General features: G+C 41.9%; 1 protein-coding gene across 5 annotated transcripts in view; it reads right to left on the bottom strand.

Annotated features, from left to right (window-relative positions):
- SETX (senataxin) overlaps nucleotides 1–12,719 on the bottom strand; it is a 90,013-nt gene that overhangs the window by 57,787 nt on the left and 19,507 nt on the right. For all 5 annotated transcript variants that reach the window (XM_010856778.1, XM_010856780.1, XM_010856779.1 and 2 more), the window contains 2 exons: nucleotides 8,724–8,934; nucleotides 6,422–6,531 (listed from right to left, as the gene is read on the bottom strand). In XM_010856778.1, the coding sequence (XP_010855080.1) occupies nucleotides 6,422–6,531; nucleotides 8,724–8,934 (321 nt within the window). The remainder of the gene's footprint in view (nucleotides 1–6,421; nucleotides 6,532–8,723; nucleotides 8,935–12,719) is intronic.

Here is a 12,719-nt window from a genome sequence, read left to right as displayed (position 1 = left end):
GCTGCAACCCCATGGACTGCAGCATGTCAGGCTTCCCTGTCCTTCACTATCTTGCAGAGTTTGCTCAAACTCATGTTCACTGACTCAATGATGCTATCCAACCATCTCATTCTCTGTTGCCCTCTTCTCCTGCCCTCAATCTTTTGCAGCATCAGGGTCTTTTCCAATGAGTCAGTCGGCTCTTCGTATCAGGTGGCCAAAGTAGTGAAGCTTCAGTTTCAGCATCACTCCTTCCAATGAATATTTAGGGCTGATTTCCTGTAGGACTGACTGGTTTGATCTCTTTGCTGTCCAAGGGACTCTCAAGAGTCTTCTCCATCACAATTCGAAAGCAGCAACTCTTCTGTGCTCAGCCTTTATGGTCCAACTCTCACATCCGTATGACACTGGAAAAATATAGCTTTGATTGTACGGACTTTTGTCAGCAAAGTGATGTCTCTGCTTCTTAAAACATTATCTAGGATTGTTATAGCTTTTCTTGCAAGGGGTAAGTGTCTTTTAATTTGATGGCTGCAGTCACCATCCACAGTCATTTTAGAGTCTAAGAAAATGAAATCTGTCACTGTTTCCACATTTTCCTCCATCTAATTGCCATGAAGTGATGAGACCAGGTGCCATGATCTTAGTTTTCTGAATGCTGAGTTTTGAGCCAGCTTTTGCACTCTCCTCTTTCATCAAGAGGCTCTTAGTGCCTCTTTGCTTTCTGCCACTAGATCGGTATCATCTGCACATCTGAGGCTGTTGATATTTCTTCAGGAAACCTTAATTCCAGTTTCTGATTCATCCAGCTCAGCATTTTGCATGAGGTACTCTGAATATAAGTTAGATAAGCAGAGTGATATCAGCCTTGATGTACTCCTTTCCCAATTTTGAACCAGTCTGTTGTTTCATGTCCAGTTCTACTGCTGTTTCTTGACTTGCATACAGGTTTCTCACAAGACAATTAAGGTGGTCTAGTATTCCCATCCGTTTTAAGAATTTTCCAGTTTGTTGTGATCCACACAAAGGCTTTAGTGTAGTCAATGAAGCAGTAGTATATGTTTTGAGTTGGCAATTTGACCTCTGGTTTCTGCCTTTTCTAAACCAGATTGTTCATCTACCTGGAAGTTCTCAAGTTCACATACCGCTGAAGCCTAACTTGAAGCATTTTGAGCTTTACCATGCTAACATATGAAATAAGCTCAATTGTACAGTAGTTTGAACATTCTTTGGCATTGCCCTTCTTTGGCACTGCAATGAACAAATGACCTTTCCCAGTTCTGTGGCTACTGCTGAGTTTTCCAAATTTGCTGACGTATTCAGTACAGCACTTTTACAGAATCATCTTTTACAATTTTAAATAGTTCAGCTGGAATTCCATCACCTTCACTAGCTTTGTTTATAGTGATGCCTCCTAAGGCCCACTTGATTTCATACTCCAGGATGTCTAGCTCTAAGTGAGTGATCACACCATCGTGATTATCTGGTTCATTAAGACCTTTTTGTATAGTTCTTCTGTATATTCTTGCCACCTCTTCTTAATCTCTTCTGCTTCTGTTAGGTCCTTGCTGTTTTTGTCCTTTATTGTGCCCATCCTTGCATCAAATTTTCCCTTGGTATCTCCAATTTTCTTGAAGATCTCTAGTCTTTCCCATTCTATTGTTTTTCTCTATTTCCTTGCACTTTTTACTTAAGACTTTATCTCCTGAATGTTCTCTGAAACTCTGCATTCAGCTGGGTTTATCCTTCCTTTTCTCCTTTGCCTTTCACTTCTTTTCTCAGCTATTTGTAAAGGCCTCCCTGGAAAACCACTTTGCCTTCTTGCATTTTTCTTTAGGATGGTTTTAGTCACTACTTCCTACACAATGTTACAAACCTTCTTCCATACTTTTTCAGTCTACCAGATCTAATCCCTTGAATCTATTCATCACCTCTACTGTATCATCATAACCACTATATCTGAATGGCCAAGTGGTTTCCCCTACTTTCTTTAATTTAAGCCTGAGTTTTGGAATAAGGAGTCATGATCTAAGCCACAGTAACTCCAGGTCTTGTTTTTGCTGATTGTAAAGAGCTTCTCCATCTTCGGCAGCAAGGAATATATATCAGTTCAGTTCAGTCGCTCAGTCGTGTCCAACTTTGTGACCACATGCACTACAGGACGCCAGGCCTCCCTGTCCATCACCAACTCCTGGAGTCCACCCAAACCCATGTTCATTGTGTTAGTAATGCCATCCAACCATCTCATTCTGTCATCCCCTTCTCCTCCTGCTCTCAAACTTTACCCAGCATCAGGGTCTTTTCAAATGAGTCAGCTCTCCGTATGAGGTGGCCAAAGTACTGGAGTTTCAGCTTCAAAATCAGTCCCTCCAATGAACACCCAGGACTGATCTCCTTTAGGATGGACTGGTTGGATCTCCTTGCAGTCCAAGGGACTCTCAAGAGTCTTCTCCAACACCACAGTTCAAAAGCATCAATTCCTCAGTGCTCAGCTTTCTTTATACTCCAACTCTCACATCCATATATGACTACTAGGAAAACCATAGCCTTGACTAGATGGATCTTTGTTGGCAAAATAATGCTCTGTTTTTGAATATGCTGTCTAGGTTGGTCATAACTTTCCTTCCAAGTAGCAAGCGTCTTTTAATTTCATGGCTGCAATCACCATCTGCAGTGATTTTGGAGCCCCCCAAAGTAAAGTCTGACACTGTTTCCCCATCTATTTGCCATGAAGTGATGGGACCAGATGCCATGATCTTCGTTTTCTGAATGTTGAACTTTAAGCCAACTTTTTCACTCTCCTCTTTCACTTTCATCAAGAGGCTCTTTAGTTCTTCTTCACTTTCTGCCATAAGGTTGGTGTCATCTACATATCGGAGGTTAATGATATTTCTCCCGGCAATCTTGATTCTAGCTTGTGCTTCCTCCAGCCCAGCGTTTCTCATGATGTACTCTGCATAGAAGTTATATAAGCAGGGTGACAATATACAGCCTTCATGTACTTCTTTTCCTATTTGGAACCAGTCTGTTGTTCCATGTCCAGTTCTAACTGTTGCTTCCTGACCTGCATGTACGTTTCTCAAGAGGCAGGTCAGGTGGTCTGGTATTCCTATCTCTTTCAGAATTTTCCTTGTGATCCACACAGTCAAAGGCTTTGGCATAGTCAATAAAGCAGAAATAGATGTTTTTCTGGAACTCTCTTGCTTTTTCGATGATCCAGTAGATGTTGGCAATTTGATGTCTGGTTCCTCTGCCTTTTCTAAAACCAGCTTGAACATCTGGAAGTTCACAGTTCATGTATTGCTGAAGCCTGGTTTGAAGAATTTTGAGCATTACTTTACTAGTGTGTGAGATGAGTGCAACTGTGCGGTAGTTTGAGCATTCTTTGGCATTACCTTTCTTTGGGATTGGAATGAAAACTGAGCTTTTCCAGTCCTGTGGCCACTGTTGAGTTTTCCAAATTTGCTGACATGTTTATAATCAATATGATTTTGGTAGTGACCATCTGGTGATGCCCACGTGTAGAGTAGTTTCTTGTGATGTTAAAAGATGCTGTTTGCTATGACCAGTGTGTTCTCTTGGCCAAACTCTAGCCTTTGCCCTGCTTCATTTTGTACTCCAAGACCAAACTTGCCTGTTACTCCAGGTATTTTGTGACTTCCTACTTTTCCATTCCAGTCCCCTATGATGAAAAGGTTATCTTTTTTGGGTGTTAGTTCTAGAAGGTCTTATAGGAACTTCTAGGACAAAGGAGAAGCTGCAAGGATATGGTAGGAGGGCTGCAGACACATTAAAATCAAATCCCAATCTCACCAGGTGGCAACCCACAAACCGGAGAACAATTAATACCAAAGAAGTTCTCTCACTGCTGCAAAGGTTCTAGGCCCCACATCAGACATCCCAACCTTGGCATTCGGCAAGGACTTGGGGGAAACAGAACTCTTGAAGAGCACAAGAAAAACGCTGTGTGTACCAGGACCCAGGGGAAAGGAGCAGTGACCCCCACAAGAGATTGAGCCAGACCTGCCTTGCATGTCTGAGGGTCTCCAGTGAAGGCATGGGTTGGCAGAGGCAGGGGCACTGGGAGCAGCAGACCTGGGAGGCACACCTTGGCCTAAATCCTCTTGGAGGCAGAATGCCAATAGCCCTGCCATAGAGCCCATAGCCTCACTATAGAGCCTACAGACTCCATGATTGGGTTGCCTCAGGGCAAGCAATTAACAGGGAGGGAGCACAGCCCCACCCATAAGCAGACAATTGGATTAAAGATTTACTCTGCATGGTCCCACCCCTCAGAGCAGTTTTCCCCATAGCCAGTCCAGCCAATCCCTCCCAACAGGAAGCTTGCACAAACCTCTTATCCTCTTCCATCAGAGGGCAGACAGAAGAAACAAGAATTACAATCCATCAGATTCCAGAATGAAAAGCCACAATCACAGAAAGTTAACCAAAATAATCTCAGAGTATGGCGGAAAATGCTACTAAGTACAATGGATTACCTGACACAACTGGAAAATAGACCTTACTGTATCAACATTAAATTCACTGTTCACTAAAGTTTATAATATTATGATAATAATTATTCTTATGAAATATACAATAAAGTCTTAAAAGGCAAACAGTCATGATATATGCAACCTACTCTCAAATAGTTCAGAGAACAAAAAAGTTTTGTAGTTAACTGAAAGCAAAAGATAGAGCAAAGAGAGTGAAATGTTAATACCTGGTGAATATGGATAAAGAGTATACAGACTGTTTGCTACCTTTTTTATTCCTGAGAATTTTCTGTATTTTAAATTATTTCCAAATAAAATTAAAAAAAAAAAACAAAGGCATAAGGACTCTGGAGTCAGGTTGCGTGTTAGTCGTTCAGTCGTGTTCAACTCCTTGCATCCCCATGGACAGCAGCCCACCAGACTCCTCTGTCTCTGGAATTCTCCAAGCAAGAATACTGGGGTGGGTTGCCATTCCCTTCTCCAGGGGATCTTCCCCAACCAGGGATCAAACCCAAGTCTCCCACATTGCAGGCAGATTTTTTACCAGCTGAGCCACCAGGGAATCCCAGTAGGTGAGGGGCTTGCCCAAAGTCCCACAGTTGGCGAATGATCCACCCAGAATGCACACCTGGGTCTATGACCGCCCAACCTGAGGCCTCTCCCACAGGCTACTTTATGGAGTCAGGTTGCCTGTACACAAATCCCAGTCACCACAAACTAGAATGTATAACCGTGGATAAGTCTCCTGACTCAGTTTCCTCACCTCTAAAATAAGCCTATAGTGAAGAATCCAGTCACTCCTGGCCCTGTAGACTCAGTCCCGAAGCCTGCAATGGCAGAACCAGGTCCTGGTTGTTCAGCTGGACCAGCTTCCTCTACTGGTTTGCAGCTTTAAGAAAGCCAGTCCTAGACAGCCGCTGGTGGTACTTTCTGTCAATCTTCTTTCACAGGAAGGAAGGCCCCATCTCATTTAAGCAGAGCCCTTGACTCTGGGTCTACCCTAGCATCGAGTACACTTGTAATTCCTGTTATCCTGCACAAACTCAATCCCCTGCTACCTACTGCCAGCCAGGACTACAAGTTTCCACCACTCATCACTTTGTGCTTGTGCTCCCTTACTGGTTCAAAGGAATTGAACTGTGTGATTTTACAGCTTTTCAAATTCATCTGTTTTTGAATTTTTTTTCCATCATTGTTAGGGTTTGGCACAGAAGAGACTGAAATTCATCACCATTTTTCTTGAAACACCATTAACATGTTCTTTCTTTGCCACTTAAAGGCTCTTTACTGGCCCTCCATCAGCAGAGCTGCCCTGCACAACTTTTAACACTGTAACTCAAGAGGCCAATGTGCACAGACCCACAGCACATGCTGCCTCATCACATGTGATAAATCTGCAAACCCCAGCCATCAGCTCAACGTCAGGTTCCAAAACTCTGGAGTTGCTCTCTGCTTCTGTTTTACCTACTGCTCTGATTCTTACTGTCCTCCTTCTGTTCCTCCTTCTGTCCAGCACCTAGGAACTAATCTTCTTGTCCTCCCCATACCTCATCACCTTTTAAAAACCTCGTTCACTAACAAAATAATCTTAAATGTTTTAAGCGGTATTTCCATGTGCTTGGAGTAGGGCAGGCTGGCAAGAAAAGCAACAGAGAACAGTCCTTCATTAGCTCAGGTCAACATATTAAAAGAAGTCTGAAATCATTCCCTTGGCTTTTAAATTGGAGCATCACCTGTCAGAAGGATTCCTTACTCTCTTAAATCTCTTCTTCTTTGACCCCCCACCCCCACTAAAGCACTCTCTCCTTAACTGCAGTAATTTTACAACAAAAGAATAATTTTGGCAAATATTTTACACAAAGTATACACCAAAACTTCTATTATAGTTAGTCATCTATTGGTACAAAAGAAGATATCCTCTTCTACTGCCTGTCACTGACACTTACCATTTCATTGGGATGAACCAAAAATAAATAGATCCCTGGATGTTTGTCAAAAACTTGAAAGGAGCAATTAGCTTGTTCCATCCGGCAAAGTGCTTCAACACATAATTCATCTAAACAGAAAAAATAAAGCAGTAAATGTAAGACAAAACTTATCAACTTAACAAGATTCCCTAAATCTGGCTTCTTCGGTTACCCTCTAAGTAAATGAAGTTTCTCATTTTTCTTTTTTTTAAACTGAGGCAAAAAATGGTGTAAATGTAGGAACAGTATTCAATCTTCTGAAAGACTGTGGTATATATACGGTAGTCATCATGTAATTCATAATATATTCCTATGAATGACTGACTTTATTAGTACAAACATCTTCTTTCACACAGGGCATAATTATCTCCAGAGGGCATCTTCTTGGAAGTAGGGTTATAGTCCAATTCCATTAGCATTCTACATGTTGACCCCACATGGACTTCATTTTGTATCAGAGTGGTATCAACTTTATCCACAAATGGCTATTTTGTCCTACTCTCAGTTACCAAGTACCCCATTTCCTCCACTGGTTGAAATACTATCATCATCAAACACTAAATTCCCCAAATATCCTTGGTTTCTTCTCGACTCTCTATACTGTTCCCATCAGTCTATCTGTGCCAGCACTATCCTAACCCCACTGCTTTATGGAAATTTCTTCATTACTTCCAGAAGTTTACTGAACAGACTTACACATGCATCCTATCAGATGAGTCAACTCATCAAGCCTCAAAAGAATATCACAGTGACAGTGGTTAGCTTTGGGGAAGAGAAATAATGACTGGAAAAGTAGGAGAACAACTCCTGGGGTGTTGATGTTTTTTTTTTGTTTCTTGACCTGGATGCCAGCTACACAAGTGTATTTATGAAAAACTAATAAGCTTATATACTTTTCTAGATATGGTACTGTTTAATAAATGCTTGAAAAGTGGCTTATTAAAGAGTTTAAAAATCTATTTTGAATTTATTTAGAAAAAACTGATTTCTCTAGTAAATCTTTAGATCTACTTTTCAGTATACTGAAATAGAATAGAGAAATAAGTTAAATAACATGACAAGACAGCAATAAAAATATCTAGTGAGTGCATTATTCTACAGGGTAAACCTCTTGGTCTCAGCAAAAGTTACAGCAAATGAAAAAAAATACGTGTGCGTGTATGTAAGAGTAAATGATTCTGGATTAAAAGACGTAAGAAACATGAACTAAATGCAGCCAATGCAAAGTCCTTGACTGCACTCTAATTTAAATAAACCTGCCAAAAAAATTCTGCAACTACTGGAAAAATCTGAACATGGCCTAGATACAGTAGTAGGTACCTAAAGGTAGTTGTTTTGTTAGATTTGACAGATCAGAAAAATATCTTCAAGAGATTTGTATTAAGAAATGCAAATACAAAGGACCAAAACCTAGGCAGTTATAATATGCTATGTCAGAGTAATTACTAAAAACTACTATAGACCAGTGGTTCTGAATCTGGCAATTTTGCCTCTCTCTGGCCCCACCCCTCAACTCCCACGGGACATTTGGCACTATCTAGAGACATTTTTCGGAGAAGGCAATGGCACCCCACTCCAGTACTCTTGCCTGGAAAATCCCATGGACGGAGGAGCCTGGTAGACTGCAGTCCATGGAGTCGCTAGGAGTTGGACACGACTGTATAACTTTCAAGTAGACAAACTGAGCGACTTCACTTTCACTTTTCACTTTCATGCATTGGAGAAGGAAATGGCAACCCACTCCAGTGTTCTTGCCTGGAGAATCCCATGGACGGAGGAACCTGGTAGGCTACAGTCCATGGGGTCGCAAAGAGTCAGACATGACTGAGAGGCATTTACTTTTACTTTAGAGACATTTTTGGTGGTCACAACCAGGGCAGAAGGGAGAGAAAGCCACTACTGACATCTAGTGGAGAGAGGTCAGGGATGTTCCTGTAACATCCTACAGGCCCACCCACCAAGAATTATCCAGTTCAAAATGTCAACAGTGCCAGATCTGAGAAACCCTGCTATAAGCAGATTCCAAGAATGAAAATTAACTGAATGAACAGATGAATAAATGGACAGATAAAGCAAGTAGAGTTACATGTTAGCAAGTGCAGAATCATCTATGTGGTATATATATGGTATTCACTGTGTAATTCACTTTACTATGTTTGGAAAAAATACCAAGTACCCTAATTATACATTTAAGGAACAGATTTTTCAGTATAGATAACCAAAATTCTTACGATTCTTAAAATAAAACTGATACAACTGTGAAAACACCCAAGATACTCACTGACATGCTCATGTAAAAGCAGATATGGATATTTCAGTATTTCAAGAAGAGGAACTCGAAGCTTATTTTCAAAGTCTTGGCCAGTGAAATCGAACAGCTGTGCCTCTCCGTTGTTGTCTACTATATATAACTCATCATCATCTCCAATTTCTGCCTTCATGGATCTTTCAAAGTGATTTATGAGACGTAAGGTTTCTAATTCCCATAAAACCTACAGGAAAAGAAAAATGAACCATGTGCTCTGTATCTTATTATCAACAAAATATACTGCATGCAGTGATCCTTCTAGAAAGCTTTTTCCTGAGTATAAAAATTCAGAAGTTTAAAGAAGTACTAACACCACATATTAGATTTATTTAAAGAAACCAGTCACTAAACATGGCTTTGCAACTTTTATGTGGCTTTTACGATACAGGAACATGAGCACACAGAGTATGAGATGTTTAAAACATTGCTTTTGTGGAGTTTTGCTATAAATACATCAATATCTCTGTCAACTACACTCTGTTGGAAAGGAGAAGGTGGAGCTTCTTTGTTAAGGCACAAGCTGGGCCTTTTGTGACTCCCCTTTCATGTTCCAGCCAGAGGTAACTACCTCGAAACATCAGTTTTAGCATTAAGACACTACTTAGGTTAATAGCTAGAGAATTCTGTACATGTCAAAGTTTTCTCAGTAGGTTCGTAAGCATCCCCTCTCCTCTTCGTGGTATTATACGTATCTCTATGGTCTGTGTTTCATTTTCCATCAGATATATGTAATAAACTAAATATTCAAAGCCACACATTTAAAATTGTATTTCATTTTGGTTACTATCAATAAAAAATATGCTTCTCCTTAATGATTTTGGGGGCTTCCCTGGTAGTTCACGTGGTAAAGAATCCACCTGCAATGCAGGAGGTTCAGTCCCTGGGTCAGGAAGATTCCCTGGAGAAAGGAAGGGTTACCCACTCCAGTATTCCTGCCTAGAGAATTCCATAGACAGAGAAGCTGCTACATGTTCAATGGGATCCAGAGAGTCACGAGATGACTGAGCAAGTAACACTTTCACTTCACTGACTTATACCACCTACCCGTTAAAAAAATGAAAAGAGAGAGGAGTGGTCCCAACAAGGTAGAGGAATAGGACAGGGAGACCACTTACTCCCCCACGAATTTATCAGAAGATTATCTGAACGTTAAGCAACTTCCACAAAACAACTTCTGAACGCTGGTAGAGGACATCAGGCATCCAGAAAGGCAGCCCAACCTCTTTGAAAGGAGGTAGGACAAAATATAAAAGACAAATCAGAGACAAAAGATTTAAGCACAGAGACCGTCCTGAGGAGGGAGTCGTGAAGAAGTTTCCACACAGTAGGAAACCCTCTCACATGCCTGTCTGTGGGGAGTTTTGGAATCTCAAAGGGCAACGTAACTGGAAGGCCAAGAAAAAAAAAAAATCCACAGAACACGTGCCTAACTGCAACTCTAAGTGGAGATGGAAAAGTGGCACAGATGCTTGCTTGCGTCTGCCACCAGTGACTGGGGACTACGCAGGGAGGCGCAGGCTGCATCACTGGTCCTTAGGGTAAGGTCCGGGCCCGAATGTCCTGAAGACAATCTGAGGAGCTCATATGAGATAGCTACCCAAACCATGGGATGGTCAGAGACAAAAAAATAAAAAAACACCTTTCCCGCAAAAGGCTCTAACACTGCATAGTGACCCCTGGCACGCTCACAGAACAAAGGATTGAGCAAATACCAAAGGAGAGCAAGCCAGCTGCCATATACGGCCCTCCATCTCCGGAGGCCGAAGGGAGGCATCCAACAGCCAGAGCCAGAAGGCAAAGTGCTGCTTCAATCTTGGCCCCAGGGTCCGCATCTTCCACCAAACTGTGAGCAGGCTCCCAACTGCTAACCACGTCTTCCTGGGATCCTGGATGGTTGACAACTACCAGGAGTGTCACAGCCTGATCAGCTCTCCATGGGAGACACACAGCACACCTGGGACTCTGCTCTTGTAGCACACCCAGGAAACCAAGCAGCCAGGACCGGGGAGGTGAGTAAGATGCACGGCCCGCCTGAGACAGTGAGCTCACCAAGCACCTGGTCACCTGAGCTGCTCAGACTTGGGAAGGGTACAAAACGCACAGCCCATCTGGGTCTGTGCCCTTATGGAGCGCCCAAGAACCTGAGCAGCTGAGACATGGAACGTGCACAAGATGCAGGGCCCACCTGGGACAGAGCCCTTGCAGAGCACCCTGGAGCCTGAGCCTCAGGCTGTGGCAAACCCAGGGTGGTCCATCCACTGCAGGCACGCCCGACACGTGCCAGCAGATCTGTTGCAGTATCCCTCCCTCCCACAACACATCTGAACAAGTGAGCCTGAATAAGTGGCCACCTTCACCCCTTGTGTCAGAGCAGAAATTAGACACTGAAGAGACTTGAGGACAGAGGAAGCCAAAATAAACAAAGGAAGAGGAACCATTCTGGAAGTGACAGGTGCAACAAACTAAAACCCTGCACTTAATACCGAGACAGTGCATTTGAGGCACCTGTAGACCTCGGGAACAAGTACAAGCCAGAACAAAGGACTATCTGACACTGAACTGACCCCACAATGCCCACAAGAGCACCAGAGAAATTCCTAGATATATTTTTACTATTACCACTTTTTAAGTTTTTTAAAACTTTGAGTTATTTACTCCTTTAACTTTCATTTTCACAGCCTACTAGTAACACTCCCCCCCAAAAAAAGCTTTTTTAAAAAATCAAATTCCATATATATGTTTTTAAAATTTTTGTGATTTTGTTTTATATTTTTTATATTGCATTTCTGAAAGTCTAACCTCTACCTCTACTCTTTGCTTCTTTTTGTTATCAATTTTGTACCTTTAAGAATCTCATCTTCAGTATCCATTTTCACTAAGGGATTTGATTACTGGCTAGAATGCTCTCTGTCCTTTTGACTCCCCTTTCTCCTCCTAGTAACCTCTACCTCCCTCCTCCCTATTCTCTTCTCTATATAACTCTGTGTATCTCTCTGGGTGTTCCTGGCCATGGAGAATTGTTTCACCATTAACCTAAGGGTTTAATCTTCTGTGCTGTATGCTGTATGAAGTCTTGAGGTTACTGTAAGAAAAGGACCAAAAGCCAGAGTCAGTAGGCTTAACTCTAAAACTTTAAAACATCAGAGAACCCCTGACTCCAGGGAACTTTAATAGACAAGAGCTCACGCAAAATTCTCCATACCTACACTAAAACCAAGCTCCACCCAAAAGACAAAAAGATTCAGTGCAAGACAAACCACACTAATTCTCCAGCAAAACAGGAACACAACCCTCAACATTAAAAGATGGGCTTCCCAAAGCCATGATGAACCCACAGGCACCCCAAAACTCACTATTGGACACTTCAATGCACTCCTGAGAGAAGAGCTCCAGCTCCACCCACCAGAACACAGACACAAGCTCCCTCAACCAGGAAACCTTGACAAGCCACTAGTCCAAACACATCCACAGGGAGCAAACTCCACAATTAAGAGGAACCATGAACTTCCAGCTGGCAGAAAGGGCACCCCGAACACAGCAATCTAAACAAAATGAAAACGTAGATAAATATTCAGCAGATAAAGGAACATGATAAAAACCCACTAAATCAAACAAAATAGGAGACAGTCTACCTGAAAAAGAATTCAGAATAATGACAGTAAAGATGATCCAAAATCTTGAAAACAAAATGGGAGTTACAGATAAATAAGACTAGAGACAAAGATTGAGAAGATGCAAGAAATGTTTAACAAGGACCTAGAAGAAATAAAGAAGAGTCAATCAGTAATGAACAACGCAATAACTGAGATTAAAAGCACTCTGGAGGGAACCAACAGGAGGATAACAGAGGTAGAAGAGAGAATAAGTGAGGTGGAAGATAGAATGGTGGAAATAAATGAAGCAGAGAGGAAAAAAGAATTGAAATAAGGACAATCGCAGAGACCTCTGGGACAATGCTAAATGCCCCAA

This window comes from Bison bison, unplaced genomic scaffold, assembly GCF_000754665.1.
Source record: "Bison bison bison isolate TAMUID 2011002044 unplaced genomic scaffold, Bison_UMD1.0 scf7180017864375, whole genome shotgun sequence".
NCBI lineage: Eukaryota > Metazoa > Chordata > Mammalia > Artiodactyla > Bovidae > Bison > Bison bison.
This window is presented reverse-complemented; position numbering and strand designations above follow the sequence as displayed.